The following is a 19,840-nucleotide window of genomic DNA, read 5'->3' on the forward strand; positions in this document are numbered from 1 at the left end:
ACCACACACTGCTGTCCATTTCATGGGATACAGATCTTCAGATAGAAGGACAGACAATGAATAGACAGACAGACATACAGTATAGTGCAAACAGTACACACAGGCATGTACTATACATTGATTTGACAGTAGTCCTACTACACAGAGAGTCTTACCCAGCAGCGTGGTGACACAGGCCAGCAGGGCCAGCAAGGTGACCATACTGAAGATGAGTGATGGAGAGGCGGAGGGCAGGGGCAGACATACTGTCTGTCTCTCCCAGCCCCTGTCCCTCTGCCTGCCCCTCTCCTCGGCCTGCATGCCTCCTCTCAGACATGGACACACGGTCACGGTGACCGTCCCGGTGTTGGTGAGGCCGGACGCCCCATCCCGCAGCACGATGGGCACGTACAGGGTGAGGAGGGAGGAGGAGAAGCCAGCGAGGGGCTGCAGGGCCGACTGGAGCACCAGTCTCGCTGTGGCACCTGGGGTTAAATAAGACAGTAACACCAGAAACACAAGCCAGTCGTCAGGTCACTGGTACAGGAATGTCATTCTCCAGTTGCACTATGTCAGTCCTAAAATTAATATTAGAAGTTCGACAGGCTTATATACTATGAGATGTAGGCACACTGTCATCAAGCATGTCAAAAAAATGATCCCGTTGCAGAATTTCGGATTTGACATGCATTAGGCAGAGGGCTGAGGAGGGTGACAATTTGACATGGAGGTTGAATATTGCTCGAGGGCACCTCCACTCTCCCTGATGGTGAGGTTTAGAGCAGAACTGGACTCTGGAGGGATGCTGAAGTGGACTGTGGCGTCCTGTCCTTCCTGGTCCCTATCCACCGCCCGCAGTACCTGAACAACCTGGGAGACAGAGCAGAGAGAGGAGGACTTCTATTGGACCTCACAGTCACAGAACTGAGCCAATGGCATTAGAGAAAATGAACTCAGCCAATGGCAGGCTAGAGAAACAGGAAACAGTTATCTGACATCAGGTCCAATTTCATAAAAATGAGACAATAAAAGGAATAGGAAATCTTCAAAGACTTCTAAGGAGAATTGTCCTCTAAAGGTTGGAGTAAAAAAATGGCATTATGGTTATCAGCATGCGGGGCTATAGATAGATAGACTGATAAAGTGCAGTGTCAGAGTTTACCTACGTTCCGTAGGTAAGTGTTAGCAGCAGCACTGACCTGTCCAGGGGTACTGGAGTCACACACAGACGTTGTGTACTGCCTGTCCAACTCTGGTGCATTATCATTCTGGTCCAGCGTCTCTATGGCAACCACAACTCTGGTCACAAGGTTAGGATTGTCTGGAACAGGAAAGGAGTGCCTGGTGAGTTCAACATCAACTTCATTACAGCTTTTCACAGCTCTCACCCCAGGGCTACAATGAGTGATATGGGGGGAAAACATGACTGTACTAAGCCAGAGTGCGTGTATTTCCTGGGGGCGGCTGAAGCTGAGAGGAGAGAGGGGGGGAGGGCCTCATACCTCTCTGTGTGGCGATGACAGTGATATTATGCCACTGCTCGCGCTCCCGGTCCAACTCCATCACCGTGGTGATAAGGCCGCTGTCAGAAGCAATACGGAACAGAGCCTCAGGGTCAGACTGAGGGTCAATAGAGTACCTGAGAGAGTGACAGGGGGGGGGGGGGGATAGTTTGAGAAAAGATAATGTGAGTGAGTGAAGGACAGATTGACTGACTGACGAACGGACTGACTGGCTGAGTGTAGGCTACCTGATGTTGGAGCTTTGTCCCGTGTCTGGGTCCACAGCAGACACCCGACCCACGCTGCAGACAGGGGGACAGTTCTCAGGCACATCTAGACGGTAACGTGACCGGGAGAAGCGGGGGGGCTCGTCTGCATTGAGGACCATGACCCGTACGGTCGCCCGGTCCTTAAAGGGACCCTTCCGTAGGAACCGTGCGTCCACTACGGGGTTCATAACCTCCACTGAGAACGAGTAGGAACCGCACCTCTCATAGTCGAGCAGCTGAGGAGAGAAATACAGTACCACCAATTAGATTTGACTTATGTCCTTTCCTATAACCAGTTTTGTCTACTATTTCTCTCTTTCTCCTTTGCTCAAACACTCTCTCTTTCTTCTTCTTTTCATCGTGCCCCTTCCCCGACCCTGGTTCCATAATTAATTTGCTCCCATGTTGATTCATCATTCCCACATTCTATCTCATACTCTCACCCTCATCTCACACATTTTGTTAAATGGAGCTTGCGATGCCCCGTGTACTTGACACCACACTGAGGAAAACACAGGCTCACAACCTATTTTCTGGTTGGCGATTTCAATTCAACTGCTAGATGGAATCTTTCATTTTTCAAATAGTTGTGCATAAATTCCAGGGTATTTGGATCTCTTTGTCTATTTCCAAGCAAACCAAGGTGAGATATGTTTTGTTTAAGTTAATTACGTTTGTGACATTGCCTGCAATCACACAACAGGATTGCTAGGAAAAATGACTGAGGAAAAACTGTTAAAATACTGTTTCCAGACCAAATATTTCTTTATTCAAAGCATCCTATTATCAGACCTGATTGTTGCTGACTGAAGTCTCTGCAGGCAATACCGTCCTGCTGTTTTCTATGTTTTTCACTGAATGAACTTCCTTGTTAGAGTAGCTTGGAGGAGCAATGCTTAGTTTAGCCTCTCATTTTACACCATTGTGGATGTTTTTTGACTTGAGTCTGATTAAGAGCTATGTATCTTATTGCTCACCTTGTTTAACACAATGACAGCCTCTTGGTCTCTTCCGGTGATGTTAAATGTGTCCCCCTCCTCTCCGTCCAGGATGGTATATTCCAGCATGGCGTTCTCTCCCAGATCAGCATCTGTGGCCGAGAGGCGACCCACCTCCACTCCTGGTGCTGCCAGCTCAGAGATAGAGAATGACCAGGCACCTAAAGAGAGAGAGAGAGCAAAAGAGAGAGAGAGAGAGAGCGAGAGAAAGAGAGAGAGAACGAGAGAGCGAAAGCGAGAGAGAGCGAGAGAAAGAGAGAGACCACACAGATGAGTGACAGGGCATAGACATACCATTTAGATCCTAAAATGAGAGTAGGCATTCCAGTAGTCCTCAGGGAAAATGTTTACAGTAATGATGAAAACCAAAAGACAAACTTCTCTTTGAATGTCCTGTATCCAAGGAAACGGCAGCCAAAGTGCAGTAGTCTGTGACAGCAGGGTTTGGCAGTTCCCTGGCTCTCAACGATGAGTCTGTCTGTCTCTCTTTGATTCTACACAGTGAGTGACTAACTGTAGTATTCCTACCATGGTCTCCCTCTAAACAGTATGGAAAGGACACACTTTCATCTAATGACACTTGTTAATAATTCAAAGCTTTGCGAATTCAACACACACGTCTCTATCTCCACAGATGAAACAAATAAGTTTGTTTAGACTCACTCTGCATTAGTGTCAGATAGAGAATCACGAACATGCACACAGTGAGCTACAGTAGGACGACAGCTATAGTGCTTAATAAATACTGTGCATTTGGAATTATGAAATTGCTTGAGAGAGAGAGCGAGGGAGGGGTGAAGTCAAGAAAGAGAGGAATGGGAGAGTGAGAGGGGCATATATTACAGAGGAATGTATTGTATGACTGAGAATGTTATATTCTGCAGTGATTCTACTGTCTGTTGGAGCAGAATTGACTGGATGGCAGATCAAATATGAATAGAATAGAATGCAGAAGCGCTTGGATAAGAAAAAACTTGACCATGATCTCTCACTGTTTTTCAGGAAGAGCTTAGTGTTGAGAAACCTAACAGAGAAATCTCAAAATATTTTATCAACTCAGATTGATGCTGGTGATGAAGATGACGGTGAGGAGGAGGAAGAACAGATAAGCAGCTCATTCATGGAATTGATTCATTAGTTTGCCATGAGGAAACACGAGCCATATGCACACATCAAGGAACACTCCATAAAATGGCTTCAAAATCCACTATAAGCACAGCGCTGCTGTGTGACAATCCTGGCAGAGAAGATCCTAAAGGTGCTCTTAGTAGCAGCGAGAGATCAGTGCACCATCACAAGTGCCACATTGCAAGGCATTTCATCACACACATACACACACAAAATCAGACAAGCACACACGCAAAATCAAACACACAAAATCACACACACGCACAATCACACGCAGACACACACAGAAACACACACACACAAAGAGAGAGAGAGAATACAGAAATATGTCCTAAGAATGTTTCAACTGGAGTTATAGAAGTTGAAAGCTATAACCGCAATAGCATGACAATTGCCAATAACAAAACCGTAACTGTAATGTTCTCACTCTTTCTGAAGTGAGGGGGGTTGTCGTTGACGTCACTCAGCCTCACAGTGACTGTGGTCGTCCCTGACATCCCCCCCAGGTGCCCCCCCATGTCTTTGGCCTCAAGGACGACCAGATAGGTGTCCTGACTCTCCCTGTCCATGTCAGTTACAGCAGTACGCAGGACACCTGGCAGAGAGGACGATGAGAGGACAGTAAATAAGCACATGATGCATTACATTACATCACAGCTGAAGGGACAAGCAGACCTAAATGCTGTAGTGGGATGAGTCACCTGCTTTAATGTCACATATAGCTATGTCACAAGCCTTTATGTCAGGGGTAGGCGACAAGATTCAACCCCGGGCTGTTTTTGTCAGAGCGGATGTTTGGGGGAGCCAGAACATAATTATAATATTTTTAGACTACAAATTGAACACAACTAAGCCCAAAAGGAGATTGTATTTACATTAAGACATGATTACATATCTCTATTTTTTATTAGAACAAATTTTGGACCGCGGGCTACCTGTTGCTGACCCCTGCTTTTTGTAGAGTACACAGAATACATCAGACCACAGAAGTTACACCATATGATATCTTTACAAATCAAAGGGTCATACTGTAGTGTCAGTTCATCAGCATGGCTACCATATGGTTAACATGTAGCTTGATAAGAGTCTGCATTGTAGGCCCACCAGACCTGTCTGAGGATCCACAGAGAAATACTGCTGGCCCTGGGTCACAGCATACACCAGCCTGGCACTGTTACCATACGTAGGGTCGTCTGCATCCGTGGCTGTCACCTGGATTATGGATGTACCTGTTAGAGAGAGATGGATTGGTGAGACTTCAGGAATGACTAATAAGCCCTTGAGGCAGCTTGTCTAGACTGTAATGTAAATCACAGATCAAGACCGAAGCCCTGTCTGTCACATGTAATACCTATATTGGCCATCTCGGGCACGGTGGTGCTGTATGGCTCATTCTGGAAGACAGGTGGGTTGTCATTGATGTCCTGCACTCTGATGATGAACATGGACGAGGGTTCGAGGGCGTGGCCCGTCTGGCGGTCGGTTACCGTGGCGATGAGGCGGTACTGGTCCTTCTCTTCTCGGTCCAGGGACTTGGTGACATGGATGTTGCCCGTGTTCCCATCGATGACAAAGACAGACCCCACCCCCTCTCCTTCTAAGATGTACTTGGTACGCCCATCACCTCGGTCCATATCTGTGTGCAGCTGCAGGAGATATATGTGTATAGAGAGAGAAATATAAAGTCATAAAATATCTATGGATTCTGCATTGAGCCTTGCCTAATGAGTGGCTTTAGTTCTCTATGATCTTTTCTCTAAAAAGAGGGTTTACAGTTGAACTTATGCTTTGTTGTTTGACATATTGTGTCCAAGCCACCACTGACTCAGAAAACGCATCCCTCATTAGCATAATTGATCATCTACCTAAACAATAGTTTGTGAAATCGGCGGTTGAATCAAGTCCAAGATGTGGTGTTCAGTCAGTGTGAATTGAATGGCACCAGGTGTGAAGGGGACAGAGGGGACCAGAATGTGTACTGATGCGTACAGCTAATTAACTCATTGGACCAAATAGGCCACCGGGGGATTGTTAGGGGGTGAGAGCACATGACTGTGGACAGTGGCCCCCAAATGTCGCTCTGTCTGTCTTCTGTTCTGTCCATCTGTCTGTTTTCGTTCCCTCTCTGAATCCATCTGTTTGCCTGTCTATGTATCTCTACCTTTGTCTTTCTGTCACCCTCTCTCTCTCAATTCAATTCAAGGGGCATTATTGGCATGGGAAACGTGTTTACATTGCCAAAGCAAGTGGCAATAGAAAATAAACAAAAGTGAAATAAAAAATGAACATTTCAAAATGTCATATTATGTCTATATACAGTGTTGTAACGATATGCAAATAGTTAAAGTACAAAAGGGAAAATAAATAAACATAAATATGGGTTGTATTTACAATGGTGTTTGTTCTTCACTGGTTGCCCTTTTCTTGTGGCAACAGGTCACAAATATTGCTGCTGTGATGGCACACTGTGGTATTTCACCCAATATATTTTGGAGTTCATCAAATTTGGATATGTTTTCGAATTCTTTGTGGGTCTGTGTAATCTGAGGGAAATATGTGTCTCTAATATGGTCATACATTTGGCAGGAGGTTAGGAAGTGCAGCTCAGTTTACACTTTTGTGGGCAGTGTGCACATAGCCTGTCTTCTCTTGAGAGCCAGGTCTGCCTATGGCGGCCTTTCTCAATAGCAAGGCTATGCTCACTGAGTCTGTACATAGTCAAAGCTTTTTAATTTTGGGTCAGTCACAGTGGTCAGGTATTCTGCCACTGTGTACTCTCTGTTTAGGGCAAAATAGCATTATAGTTTGCTCAGTTTTTTTGTAAATTATTTCCAATGTGTCAAGTAATTATCTTTTTGTTTCTCATGATTTGTTTGAGTCTAATTGTGTTGCTGTCCTGGGGCTCTGTGAGGTCTGTTTGTGTTTGTGAACAGAGCCCCAGGAATAGCCTGCTTAGGGGACTCTTCTCTAGGTTCATCTCTCTGTAGGTGACGGCTTTGTTATGGAAGGTTTGGGAATCGCTTCCTTTTAGGTGGTTGTAGAATTGAATGTCTCTTTTCTGGATTTGATAATTAGCGGGTATCAGATTAATTCTGCTCTGCATGGTCTCATTTTGATGTTTGTCCCATTTAGTGAATTCTTGGTTGGTGAGCAGACCCCAGACCTCACAACCATAAAGGGCAATGAGTTCTATAACTGATTCAAGTATTTTTTGCCAGATCCTAATTGGTATGTCAAATTTTATGTTCCTTTTGATGGCATAGAAGGCCCTTCTTGCCTTGTCTCTCAGATCGTTCACAGCTTTGTGGAAGTTACCTATGATGCTGATGTTTAGGCCGAGGTATGTATAGTTTTTTGTGTGCTCTAGGGCAACGGTGTCTAGATGGAATTAGTTTTGTGGTCCTGGCGACTGGACCTTTTTTGGAACACTATTATTTTTGTCATCACTGAAGATCTAGGTGCAGAAGATCTAGGTGCTGCTGTAAGCCCTCCTTGGTTGGGGACAGAAGCACCAGATCATCAGCAAACAGTAGACCTTTGACTTCATATTCTAGTTGGGTGAAGCCGGGTGCCCTCGCCAATTCGTTGATATATATGTTGAAGAGGGTGGGGCTTAAGCTGCATCCCTGTCTCACCCCAAGGCCTTGTGGAAAGAAATGTGTGTTTTTTGATAATTTTAAACTTGTTGTTTGTGTACATGGATTATATAATGTCGAATGTTTTTCCACCAACACCACTTTTCATCAATATATATTGCAGACCCTAATGCCAAATTGTGTCAAAACTTTTTTGAAATCAAAAAGCATGAGAAGACTTTGCCTTTGTTTTGGTTTGTTTGTTTGTTTGTCAATTAGGGTGTGCAGGGTGAATACGTGGTCTGTCATAAGGTATTTTGGTAAAAAGCCAATTTGACATTTGCTCAGTACATTGTTTTCACTGTGGAAATGCATGAGTCTGCTGTTAATGATAACGCAAGGTTGCTGTTGACGCATATTATTGTTATTCTTATCTCTTAGTTTGTTGGGGGGGGGGGGGGGGGGGGGCATTTTTCTTAAAACTGCATTGTTGGTTAAGGGCTTGTAAGTAAGCATTTCACTGTCTACACCTGTTGTATTCGGCGCAAATTTGATTTGATATCCCACAGTAGATATTGGGGTAAAATGTGTCTCTCTCTCTCTGAGAACATACCTCTGACAGTCCATCTGCCCATCTGTTTCTCTCTTTCTGTCTGTCTACCTGTCTCTGTGTGTCTGCCCATTTTACTTTGCAGTGAAGAGTGCTAGCTTGTTCAGTATTTAATAGCAGTAGGGGGATATTACAGGGAGCTTGGTGGGTAAAAGGCCAGACACACAGAAATAGAAAGCTAAAGAGATTACTCAGCCTTCATCACACAAGGAAGGCTTTCTGACCAGGAACCTTCACATCTCGCTCCCCTTAAGGCACATCTACACATGCTCATAATCCACTAGGCTTACTCACATCACATCCTTTCCTCCCCTCCGCTGCGACCCTCCATCTTAGACCAACACAACCTCTCTCTAATGAACCACAACCGATTCTTTTAACTATAGTAAGTAGCATGGGTTGTTTGATATTGGCTGAGCAATATTACTGTAGGTTTTCACATCAATTAAGGTCTGTATATATACTGTAGGTTCTTTCATATGAAAACAGCTTTGTGGTCTCTGTGGTTATTATATTTTTCACATGAGAATTACGTACAAGCAAAGCCATGGGCAAGGAAAATTGTTAATATTATTATGTGACATAAGCCTGGAGAGAGCAAGCATAAGAAAGTATTACGGCCCTAGGCCTTTAATCACATAGATGTGCATTTCTTCTACCCAAGAATACCAAAATGGTGCATAAAAACATTGGTATACATGTCAACTGTAATTCATAAACCCCGGGTGTATACAGCCAAGTGTGTCTGTGTGCAACTGTGATATGTGTGTCAGAGAGAGCGAGTCAGTGTGTGTATGTGTGTAGTTGAGCGTGCAGTTAGGGATTAAAGAAACACATGATAACACAGTAAAAAATGCTATATATTCTTCCTCCTTAAATCTGCTTTGATTCGGATCCCATACATCACCACAAGAGACATCTTTGTCAGTCTCCTTCCCTATCTTACTCTCCTAACATCCTTCCCTCCTAGCCCCCACCCTGTCTCTCACCAACCCCTACACTCCTAGTCTCAATCTAATTGCGAGCTCAGTCCTGCTGTGCATCAGTCGCCATGGCAAAAGAAAATCCTCTGTGGGGTTTAAACTTATCCAATCCATAAAAACATTATTTTTTGTTGTTGAAATGATCTCTGATAGAATTCCCAGACGGCTACTTTCCCCATGCCGTTGTCACTCTCCCCCACTCTCTTTCATCTCAATGTTCTCTTCTCCTTGCTCTTACAGTGTGGCAGAGATCTTCAGTCTATCTTCACCTTGCTGATTTTCTCTCCCAGTAAAATTCTCATTCATTGCCATGATGTACTGTATCTTACCCCCCCGCTCACCGTTTTTAGCAATGTCTTTCAAACGACATAGCACATACACTCTATACATGTATGTGAATCTGGGCATTGATGTATGTATGATCTTATCAAACTCATAGCCCTAACAAGCTGGAACATGTTTGACATAACATCCAAACAGCATCCTAGCCATCTCAAGCCCTGAATCAGACTTGCACACTTACTACAACAACAAGAAAGAGTATATTATTTCTCCACCGACCGCACTGACATCCCTCCCTGACTGTTTCAATAACAGGCAGAGAGGAAGATGAAACATTTACGAGGTGAACACAGTGTTGGTTGGGGAGGCTCCGAAACTGGGGTGTCACGATAAAGTATGCTGCCTGCTACTGTGAGTTGGCAGAGTTCCCTGTAAGCGTCACAGCTAATATAATCCACACACACACACTAAAGCTGCCAACAGATGCATTAGCAGCCCAACACTTTGCCTGTGAAGTGCTACAAGTAACTTCCACAGATCTAGATGGTTCAGGTGTGCTCTGATTTAAAACCCTCCAATCATCTCATCATCACACTGTCTGAACACTGATTTCCTGTCAGGTCTGCGGTGTTGTTGGTGTGGTGCGACCTACCCTACTTATTGGCTAACCCTAATGATTAAAAAAAATAAATGTTTATTTCACCTTTATTTAACCAGGTAGGCTAGTTGAGAACAAGTTCTCATTTGCAACTGCGACCTGGCCAAGATAAAGTATAGCAATTCGACACATACAACAACACAGAGTTACACATGTAATAAACAAAACATACAGTCAATAATAAATAATAAAAATAAGTCTAAAGTATGTAAAGTAAAGTATGTCAACTGACTAGTAGTGTACTGAAGTGGTTCCCAAACTGTGGGGTGTGCGAAGGACCACCCCGCCCCCTTACTCCTGGAAGTTGTAATAGTAGAATGCACAAGGTGCTATTTCCAAATTGGGTAGTGCATCATCAGTTTTCCTCGTCATGTCAGTCATTGCAGACCTTAGAGAGATCATTTCCAGATCAACTAGCCCGTGTCAGCTAACGCTTTATAGCTCGGTTTTTTAGCCCATAGTTTTTGTTGTAATGTTTGGGTCAATCAAACATCACATGAACACACATACATTCATTTAAGACATGGCAAAATGTGTAGAATTGTAGGAAATAAGCTTTAAATCTGCAAAATTGTCTCTCTGCCAACAAGAGGGGTGTGAACAGTGTGTGTCATAAACAGTGCTTGTGCCTATAGAAAGAGATGTGGGGGGCGCGGGATGTTCACCATGAATGCTAGAAGGGGGGCTTTAGTGAAAAAGTTTGGGAACCCCTGGTGCACTATATCCTCAGGCTGTTGTTCTAGGAATTTACCAAAGATACATTTATGGATATTTCTGATAACACTGAAATCATACTGTACTTTAATGACATTGGTTGTGATGAGGTCTTACCCGTCCGATGAGCACTGGCTCTGGTCCTCTGTACTCCTCAATGACAAAGAACTGGTTCCACTGCCAGCTCCGCTTACGACGAGAGTGAGGCCCCACCCCTATTAGAGTTAACCCAGCCCCCCGAGAGACTAAGCCCCGCCCAAAGATACTCTCTGGGAGAACTCTGGACTCTGGATGCGAGACAGTCTGGAGCTTCACATGATGATTGGGGTCTCCATTGGCCTCTGCCTCCATGGACTGCTGGGCCTCAAGTGACTGAGTGTGAACATTATCCCCATTATCCACATGGTCACTCTTGGATGTAATTACATTCCATATCTTTCCAGGAGTCAAAGTGGTTTGAAGGGTAAAGTCTGGAGTTTGAGTTGATATCTGTACTATTTCATCCATGCCATTCTTTTCTTTGTCTGTTAATCCAGGAGTCAGTGGGATGTGGGTTGTCATAAGAACCTCAGCATTCTGACCATGATTCACCAGAGAGTATTCTGCAGCCCTCAGTTCAATTAGGTCTTCCTGGCTGTTCTGAGCTGTAATCGGTAAACTAACAGTTAGTGAACTACATCCTCGCTGCTCCTCCCACATACAAACCAAAACAAGAAGAAGCACCGTTGGGGTGGTCATAGTGGAGGTGGTGTGTTAGTCAACTCGTTTAAAAAAAAATATATATATATATATATATATATATTCAGAGATTTTTTTATCCTCTCCTTGGATTCTGTTCATCTTCTCCCCACATTGTGATTTCCTTTGCTATCCGCAGGGTCAGTCTTGATTCTGGTTTACTTTTCACTCTCACACTAACTCATTCCCGTTCTGCTGTACACATGATGCAGGACTCCCTCCCAAGGCCGCAGCAGAGCGGAGCTGGATTACCTGAGTAGAGAGATAATTAGAGTAATCTCAGCTGTTTTAATTAAAAGGAGAGCAAACAGCTCCGAGGTGCAGGAGGCATGAAGACATGCAGAGATGTTGACACTATTCTCATTAACTCCTCGAGACCTGAGGAGAACTGGCTGCCATTTTACAACTCCACATTGTGGGGAATATATTGCAATAGTCTGTACTGTGTTTTTGCATCCAGTCTATGTGGAGATTTGTTCATCGTTTAGTGTTTAGTGAATTGCAGGATTAGACACCACAGTCATCAGCTTATAGAAAACCAGAGGCTATGTTCAGTCTGTTGTAAAATTGCAGCATATAAATACCTATTATCTATTTATAACATAATAAAACATTACAAGGGCTCATAGATGCTCGTAACTAGTAACAAAGCATTACATCTTTTGGTTTAAAGCGTCACTGAATACTTCGTGACAGAATGGGGCATAGTGTAATGAGACTATTGTGTTAGGTTATGAGCTCATTATAATGCATGTAAAGGAGATTTGTCTCTGGAGGCTGAGTTTGGACCTGAAGGGCAGAGGGTGGGGCACAGCTCCACTACTTTACTGTGTCAGACACAATTGCCAGTCCATCAGATGATTGATGTCGTCCTAAAGATGGCCTCCTCATGCCTCAATGCCAAGTAGTGGAAGAAGTCCCCCTTCAAAGATTAATTGGACTCATACATATTTTAATCAATTTCTGTCATCATTTCCCAAAAGTTTAACGATCCGAGTTTCGTTAGTATTAGAGTCAGACCCCGGCCATCGATCTTCCAGGCTTTGTGACATGAAGGCTGTCACCAACTTAAGACTGAAAATGTGCTCTCTCTCTCTCTCTCTCTCTCTCTCTCTCTCTCTCTCTCTCTCTCTCTCTCTCTCTCTCTCTCTCTCTCTCTCTCTCTCTCTCTCTCTCTCTCTCTCTCTCTCTCTCTCTCTCTCTCTCTCTCTCTCTCTCTCTCTCTCTCTCTCTCTCTCTCTCTCTCTCTCTCTCTCTCTCTCTCTCTCTCTCTCTCTCTCTCTCTCTCTCTCTCTCTCTCTCTCTCTCTCTCTCTCTCTCTCTCTCTCTCTCTCTCTCTCTCTCTCTCTCTCTCTCTCTCTCTCATATATATATATATATATATATATATACAATGGTACATATTTATTTCTGTCTATAAGAACAGAATGGCTGCCAACCTACAATCCCTGACTTGGCATGCCCAAATCCCATGTTTATATTGAATAGCCTTATCTGAGCTCCATTTTACTGTGTAATTAAAACATCTGCAATTGTATTACAAAACCCATTCATTTAGATGCACATGAGGGCCTAAGTTAAAACACTATTAACCCAAAATGACTGTGTAATATTTATCAGAATGTTTAATTTATTAAATGTTTTTATGTTTACGACAGGAACAGAATACTCATTCATTCCCATTCAGCAATTGCCCTAGTTTCTTAATGCTTGATAACAAAGAACTAATTTGAGCTATATATTCGACTTTGTTCTACCCCTCCCTTCCACATGAATTCTTTCACCGAAGAGAAAAATTAACTGTTTAAAAGGACTAATGCTCTTTTTTTGTATTTTGCACACATTAATGCCACTTCATCAATATTAATGCCAGATGTGCACTCAGTCTCTCTGAGCCGATATGTCTGTTCCCTCATCTTTAAACCATCCCATATACTGTATCTCCACTAACGCTTTTACAGCCATTCCCTTTCTTCTGTATAATGCTGCATCTTTGAATCCATTAATAGTACTTCCTGGCCCATTTTAAAACAGTTAGTTTGAGTGTTGTTCATATTGCTCTCATGTCTACTGCTCCGCAATTACAGAAAAAACATGTCATTTCATATTATTTTTCAGAATTTGAGATGTAAGTGTTAGTGAGAAGCATGTGTGAGGGGATAGCTGGAGAGAGATAGAGCGATAGAGATAGATAGGCAATGAAAGACTGAGGGTGAATTTACTGTTGCTGGCTCGGAGGGGGATGATGAGTGTCACACAGGCCTAAATTGCAAATCGCTGTTTCAGTCTCACTTCACTCTGTGTCTCGCTTCACTGCAAGAAAGCTGTTTCATTTTTATTAAAAATAGACTGTGCATGTCAAGCCTTTACATATATATAGAGAGAGGAGGGGGGGGGTAGAGGGAGAGAGAGAGATACAGAGAGAGGGGGGAGGAGTGGGAGGGAGGGAGGGAGAGGGGGAAAGAGAGGGAGTGAGGGGGAGATAGAGGAAGAAGAGAAGAGAGAGGGGGGTATGTGATGAAGGGAGAGCTTGGCTGGCTTAAGTAACGAAGACAGGCAAAGAGATTCTGCTCCACTCGAGCATCTCCCTGACATTCTCTTCTTCCTTCCATTCATCTTAATGTTTTAAGACTGCTCTGCCTCTCTCTCTCGACCACCTTCTCTCTTTCTCTCTCGGTGTGTAGACAGTCCTCCCATTCTGTCCAAACCAAACTGATGAGAGGCCTCACTGTGACTGTACTCAGCACATCACTCATCTTGCTATTGTCAACATCTGACATTGACAGTCAGTCAAAGCCTCAGTGGTATGACAACCTCCCAATCAAAGTGCTGTGTTGTGGCAGACGCGTGCTCACTCTAACAATGTGTTAGCATTTATGACTCAGCTGTACATTCACTTGACAAATTAATGAGTTCCACAAAGACTATATCTATACTGGCTGTGTGTGTGTGTGTGTGTGTGTGTGTATTATGTGCTGAGTGGAAATGGCTGATAATGATCTTCTCTTCTCCTTTTTGATGTCCAAAGTCAAAGTGTTGTTGACGTGCAAATGTGGTACATGGTGTCTTATTCCAACGGTCTGTTATTTCTCTCCCTACTTCCTCTCCTCTTGTGTCACACACACACACACACACACACACACACACACACACACACACACACACACACACACACACACACACACACACACACACACACACACACACACACTCTTCAAAGCTGTTCATTAGCATACTGTAGATAGGCCTACACTGAACAGCCTGGAGCACAACCTTGTCTTGTTAGAGAATTCTGGAGCTGTGACCCCTCTGACGCATGTTAATGTGATTTACACACTTGGTCTAACTATAATAATGAATGCAACGCTAACAATTCCGAGCAACTGGCGACGCGGCGGCAAGCTCATCATTTTCATTAGGCGAGCGCAAATCCGTGCGGAACCAGTGCGGTCTGCAGGTGAGCTTTTTTTTGCGCGCGCTCCACAACGCACGAGTCCAGGAAGGACAACAAGCTCTCACAGGCTCAAGTTAAAATTAGACGTTCATCCATGTTTCTCAAACGTTTAATTTCGAAGTTGTTCCAAACCTCAAATGTCCAAGTATTTAAGGTTAAGTTTAGCCATTAACTTCAACATCTTAAGGTTAGGCATTAACTCTGAATGGTTAAGGTAAGGGTTAAAGTTTGGGATAGGCTTATAACAAAAATCTCTTGGACCAGAGGCAGATGCTTACGCCCATCCACCATCCCCAACACCCTCACTGTTGGCCTTCGTGGCCGGTTTCCACTTCATCTGATGATGTCCTCAGACATGGCTGGACATCTATACTAAGCAAAAATATAAAACGCAACATGCAACAATTTCTAAGATTTTGCTAAGTTACATTTAGGGCTGTTACAGTGTCCATATAACCGCCACACTGGCAGTCACGAGTCATGACCACAGTCAAATTCCATGAGACCGTTTAGTCACGGTAACTAGGCGGTACCTGGTAGTCATTAGTAGCCTACCAAACTTGCTAACGGACAGTCGCTAATGGTCTTGTACTCAGCGCTCTCAACGCAAATGCAATCAAAAATCAAATCAAACACTTCATGAGAGCCCTGGCATTCAGAGCTTGAGTGGAATAGGATCACCTGTTGCTCAGTGAGAGACAGCTCCTCATAGCTGGTTGATGCATGGAATGAAATAAGTGTTCCTATACGCCCATGTTGTGCAACATTTCTATAGGCTATGCTATGCAATTTCATGAGAAAACAGAGTTTTGATGGCCTCTATTAAAAAGAGGATCCAATCAGATTTCTATACACTAGGCCTATTATATTTATTTATCATCTTTCCTAATATTAAGCACATTGTTTCACTTTACAACCGGAGTAGCCTACCTGGCTGGCATGAAAATTAACCATGGGAAAAGCGTCCTCCATTCGCTATTCAAGTGCATACGGATTACAATGCTTTTTTCCCCCCTGCACCTGTTCCAACAGATAATGGCCCATTCTAAATCCAAACTAATTTCACACATATATTATTTAGTGTATGTACAGACTAGATTCAATTGAGAATAGTCTGATTGGAGTGAGAATACTATCACTTGTGAATGATGCCCAGAATGTGCAGCCTGTGCAAGAAACAGAGCAGAGCGCATGCCTTTCATGCAACTTTTCATAAAATTATTATGTATTAGAAAATCTAAACATATAGCCTAACGCTTGTATCACAACTAAAGTTGCATAAATAACTCTAAATTAAGCATATAGGAGGACCTGTTTCTTTATTAACCACTCAACACAGAATAGCCGCATGTGTCACTCCTTCGAAAATCGTTTGGGGAAACTATCCTTTCTATTTTATTCAGCTATGTTCCATTTTATTGTTCTCACTATAAAACAATATAAAATAATGCCACGGGAATTATAAGCAATTCTTTCCTGCTAAATGAACTAGTGTAGCCCACAGCTATATGGCATTGCCAGATTAGGGCCTAACATAATGACAACTCAGAATATGCTATTCTGTTCTTCTGAAATAGGTTACATTTTCTTCATATCATATTGTTTCTTTAGACCGGCCTAAAATAAATCATTGATTTATTGTGATGGTGTAGGCTATATTAAGTGTATTTATTAGACTTTTTAAAATGTAGACGCTCCATAGGTGTGCATCAATGGCTTGTAGGCTATGCGTGGAAGCCGGAGATGCTAAATGTGTTTGTTAATAAACAGTCAAATACCGTGAGATCGGCAGTTATTTGCATGACAATCACCGCCTGACAAAATGTCATGACCGCCACAGCCCTAGTTACAGTTCATATAGGGAAATCAGTCAATTTAAATAAATAAATTAGGCCCTAATCTATGGATTTCACATGACTGGGCAGGGGCGCAGGCATCGGTGGGCCTGGGAGGGCATAAGCCCACCCACTTGGGAAGCCAGGGCCATCCAATCAGAATGAGTTTTCCCCATAAAAAGGGCTTCATTACAGACAGAAATACTCCTCAGCTCCCCGCCCCTCAGACAATCCCGCAGGTGAAGAAGCTGGACGTGGAGGTCCTGGGCTGGCTTGGTTATACGTGGTCTGCGGTTGTGAGGCCAGTTGGACGTACTGCCAAATTCTTTAAAACGCTGTTGGAGGTGGCTTATGTTAGAGAAATAAACATTTAATTCTCTGGCAACAGCTCTGGTGGACATTCCTGCAGTCATCATGACAATTGCACACTCCCTCAAAACTTGAGACATCTGTGGCATTGTGTTGTGTGACAGAACTGCACATTTGAGTGGCCTTTTGTCTCCAGCACAAGGTGCACTTGTGTAATGATCATGCTGTTTAATCAACTTCTTGATATGCCACACCTGTCAGATGGATGGATTGATTATCTTGACAAAGGCTAAAATGCTCACGAACAGGGATGTAAACAAATTTGTTCACAATTTGAGAGAAATAAGCTTTTTGTGCGTATGGAAAATTTCTGGGATCTTTTATTTCAGCTCATGAAACATGGGAACAACACTTTACATGTTGCGTTTATATTTTTTGTTCAGCGTAATAGTGACTTGTCTGGGTAGGAAGGGAAGCTGACCAACACATTAAAACAGTCGTTACTAGTTACCACAGCCACAAAGTCATAAAGCCCACCTATTTCTACAATTTATCTTCTTAAAATCTGGTTTTAAACCTAACCACAGTGCTAACCTTATGCCTAACCCTAAGCTTAATTAAGACCAAAAAGCTCTTCTTTTTTTTTCATTCATGTTTACGATATTTGTGGTTGTGGAAATCCATAGGTACCTTATGTCAAATCTCCGCGCTTAGTTTAGTCAACCAGAACATTCGCAGTTTGGTCCCTTCCAACGGATCTCCTGGATAACTCTGTATTATGTCTACATTATTATGTCTGCTAAAACAGCTGACATCTGAAGACAAACATTCTTATGCACATTGTATTTGACATAGGCGCGCGCGCCACACAATTTTGTCTATATGTCAGATTCACCACCATGGAACATGTATCGACATTGGAAGAAACATTTTCTTCGCATGCATAAGACTTTCAACAGCAGCTATAATACATTGAATAACTGATAACCCATTTATTCCGTAAAATGCATCGGCTACAGTGAAAGTAACCTACAAATAAAACCGAATCCCATTATGAAAAAGAAAACGTTTTGTCCCGATGCATTTTTCTCACGCGAATTGCAATCTTACCTTTTAATATAGATATAATAGGGTAGCTCCTTCATCTGCCAGCGATTTAAGTGAACGCGCTGAATGAAATACAACTAGATTCCAAAGTGGGAAAGAAGCCGGTCTTCTTCACTGGGTGCCTTTAAGCGCGCGCTCTCACTCTGGTGCTCGTGAGACTGTTCCAGTAAATAACATATCACTCCCCCTCTATCCTCAGACCCCTATCCTTCTCGCGGGGCTGACAGTTTGATTCTCGTTTTGGGGGATATTGTAGACTAGGCTACTATTTTTTCAGTCTTCATGCCACAATGTAATTGTGGGCATGTTTGCTTTGCATCCTGTGAATTGCGTATCCTATTCTTGTACTTTCTCATCCTAACGCCTGTGACCCAGTATATATTATCACTGCAGTCCAGTGGTTGCATGCATCAGCCAAACGTAAACAATGTGGTCTTTTTTTGTTATGGGAAAGTTAAATAGTTTTAGAGCCAGGAAAATAGTCTGTCAGCTTGCAGCCTTGCACTCTTAAATAAGAATGCTCAGCAGTAGTCCTCTCCCCATCAGTTACTCTTCAATTGTCTCTTTCTTCAATAGCTGTTGAAAGAGTGACAAAGGAATATGCTGAGTTGAGTAAAACTGAATACATATATTAGGCCTATACTAATGTGGTAGTAAACCATGACATGTGTACACAGGGGGAAAACTGTTTCAGCAAGTCTGCACAATTTCCCAAGTGCATGGAACCCCTGGTGGCTGTAATTGTTATGTCTGGTATGTGTACTGAACCTTACTTCTCCTGGTACATTAATTCAGCCTTGAAAGGGGAGAGTTGCACTATGGCTGTTTCACTGAACGAAAAATATATACACTACTGTTCAAAAGTTTGGCGTTGCTTAGAAATGTCCTTGTTTTTTAAAGGAAAGCACATTATTTGTCCATTAAAATAACATAAAATTGATCAGAAATACAGTGTAGACATTGTTAACGTTGTAAATGACTATTGTAGCTGGAAACAGCAGATTCTTTTATGGAATATCTACATTAGGCGTACAGAAGCCCATTATCAGCAACCATCACTCCTGTGTTCCAATGGCACGTTGTGTTAGCCTTTTAAAATGATAAACTTGGATTAGGTAATTGATCATCAGAAAACCCTTCTGCAATTATGTTAGCACAGGTGAAAACTGTTGTTCTAATTAAAGAATCAATAAAACTGGCCTTCTTTAGACTAGTTGAGTATCTGGAGCATCAGCATTTGTGGGTTCAATTACAGGCTCAAAATGGTCAGAAACAAATAACTTTCTTCTGAAACTCATGCCTTTTCTTGTTCTGGGAAATGAAGGCTATTCCATGCGAGAAATTGTCAAGAAACTGAAGATCTCGTACAACGCTGTGTACTACTCCCTTCACAGAACAGCGCAAACTGGCTTTAACCAGAATAGAAAGAGTGGGAGGCCCCGGTGCACAACTGAGCAAGAGGACAAGTACAATAGTGTCTAGTTTGAGAAACAGAAGCCTCACAAGTCCTCAACTGGCAGCTTCATTAAATAGTACCCGCAAAACACCAGTCTCAACGTCAACAGTGAAGAGGCGACTCTGGGATGCTTCACCATCTGGCAGTCCGACGGACGAATCTGGGTTTGGCGGATGCCAGGAGAACGCTACCTGCCCCAATGCATAGTGCCAACTGTATAGTTATGGTGGAGGAGGAATAATG

At 43.0% G+C, this 19,840-nt stretch overlaps 1 protein-coding gene across 1 annotated transcript; it reads right to left on the bottom strand.

Moving 5' to 3' along the window:
• Positions 1-285: 285 nt before the first annotated feature.
• Positions 286-11,049, bottom strand: LOC120052084 (cadherin-24-like). The gene is made up of 9 exons (XM_038998938.1): positions 10,816-11,049; positions 5,228-5,522; positions 4,986-5,105; positions 4,304-4,471; positions 2,728-2,909; positions 1,730-1,986; positions 1,482-1,618; positions 1,179-1,300; positions 286-849 (listed from the first exon to the last, which is right to left on the bottom strand). Exons 1-9 carry the CDS (start codon positions 11,047-11,049, stop codon positions 670-672), a joined length of 1,695 nt encoding a protein of 564 aa, XP_038854866.1. The 3' UTR covers positions 286-669.
• Between the last annotated feature and the right edge of the window lie 8,791 nt (positions 11,050-19,840).

The sequence above is a fragment of the Salvelinus namaycush genome, chromosome 8, assembly GCF_016432855.1.
Source record: "Salvelinus namaycush isolate Seneca chromosome 8, SaNama_1.0, whole genome shotgun sequence".
Classification (NCBI taxonomy): Eukaryota; Metazoa; Chordata; class Actinopteri; order Salmoniformes; family Salmonidae; genus Salvelinus; species Salvelinus namaycush.

Excerpts from the sequence above, each read along its gene's own strand:
- LOC120052084 (XM_038998938.1), bottom strand. The coding sequence starts at position 11,049 with ATGGAGGCAGAGGCCAATGGAGACCCCAATCATCATGTGAAGCTCCAG. Across the intron at positions 5,106-5,227 it reads GCCCGAGATGGCCAATATAG|GTACATCCATAATCCAGGTG; the intron begins GTATTACATGTG and ends TCTCTCTAACAG. Across the intron at positions 1,987-2,727 it reads CTGTCATTGTGTTAAACAAG|CTGCTCGACTATGAGAGGTG; the intron begins GTGAGCAATAAG and ends TTCTCTCCTCAG.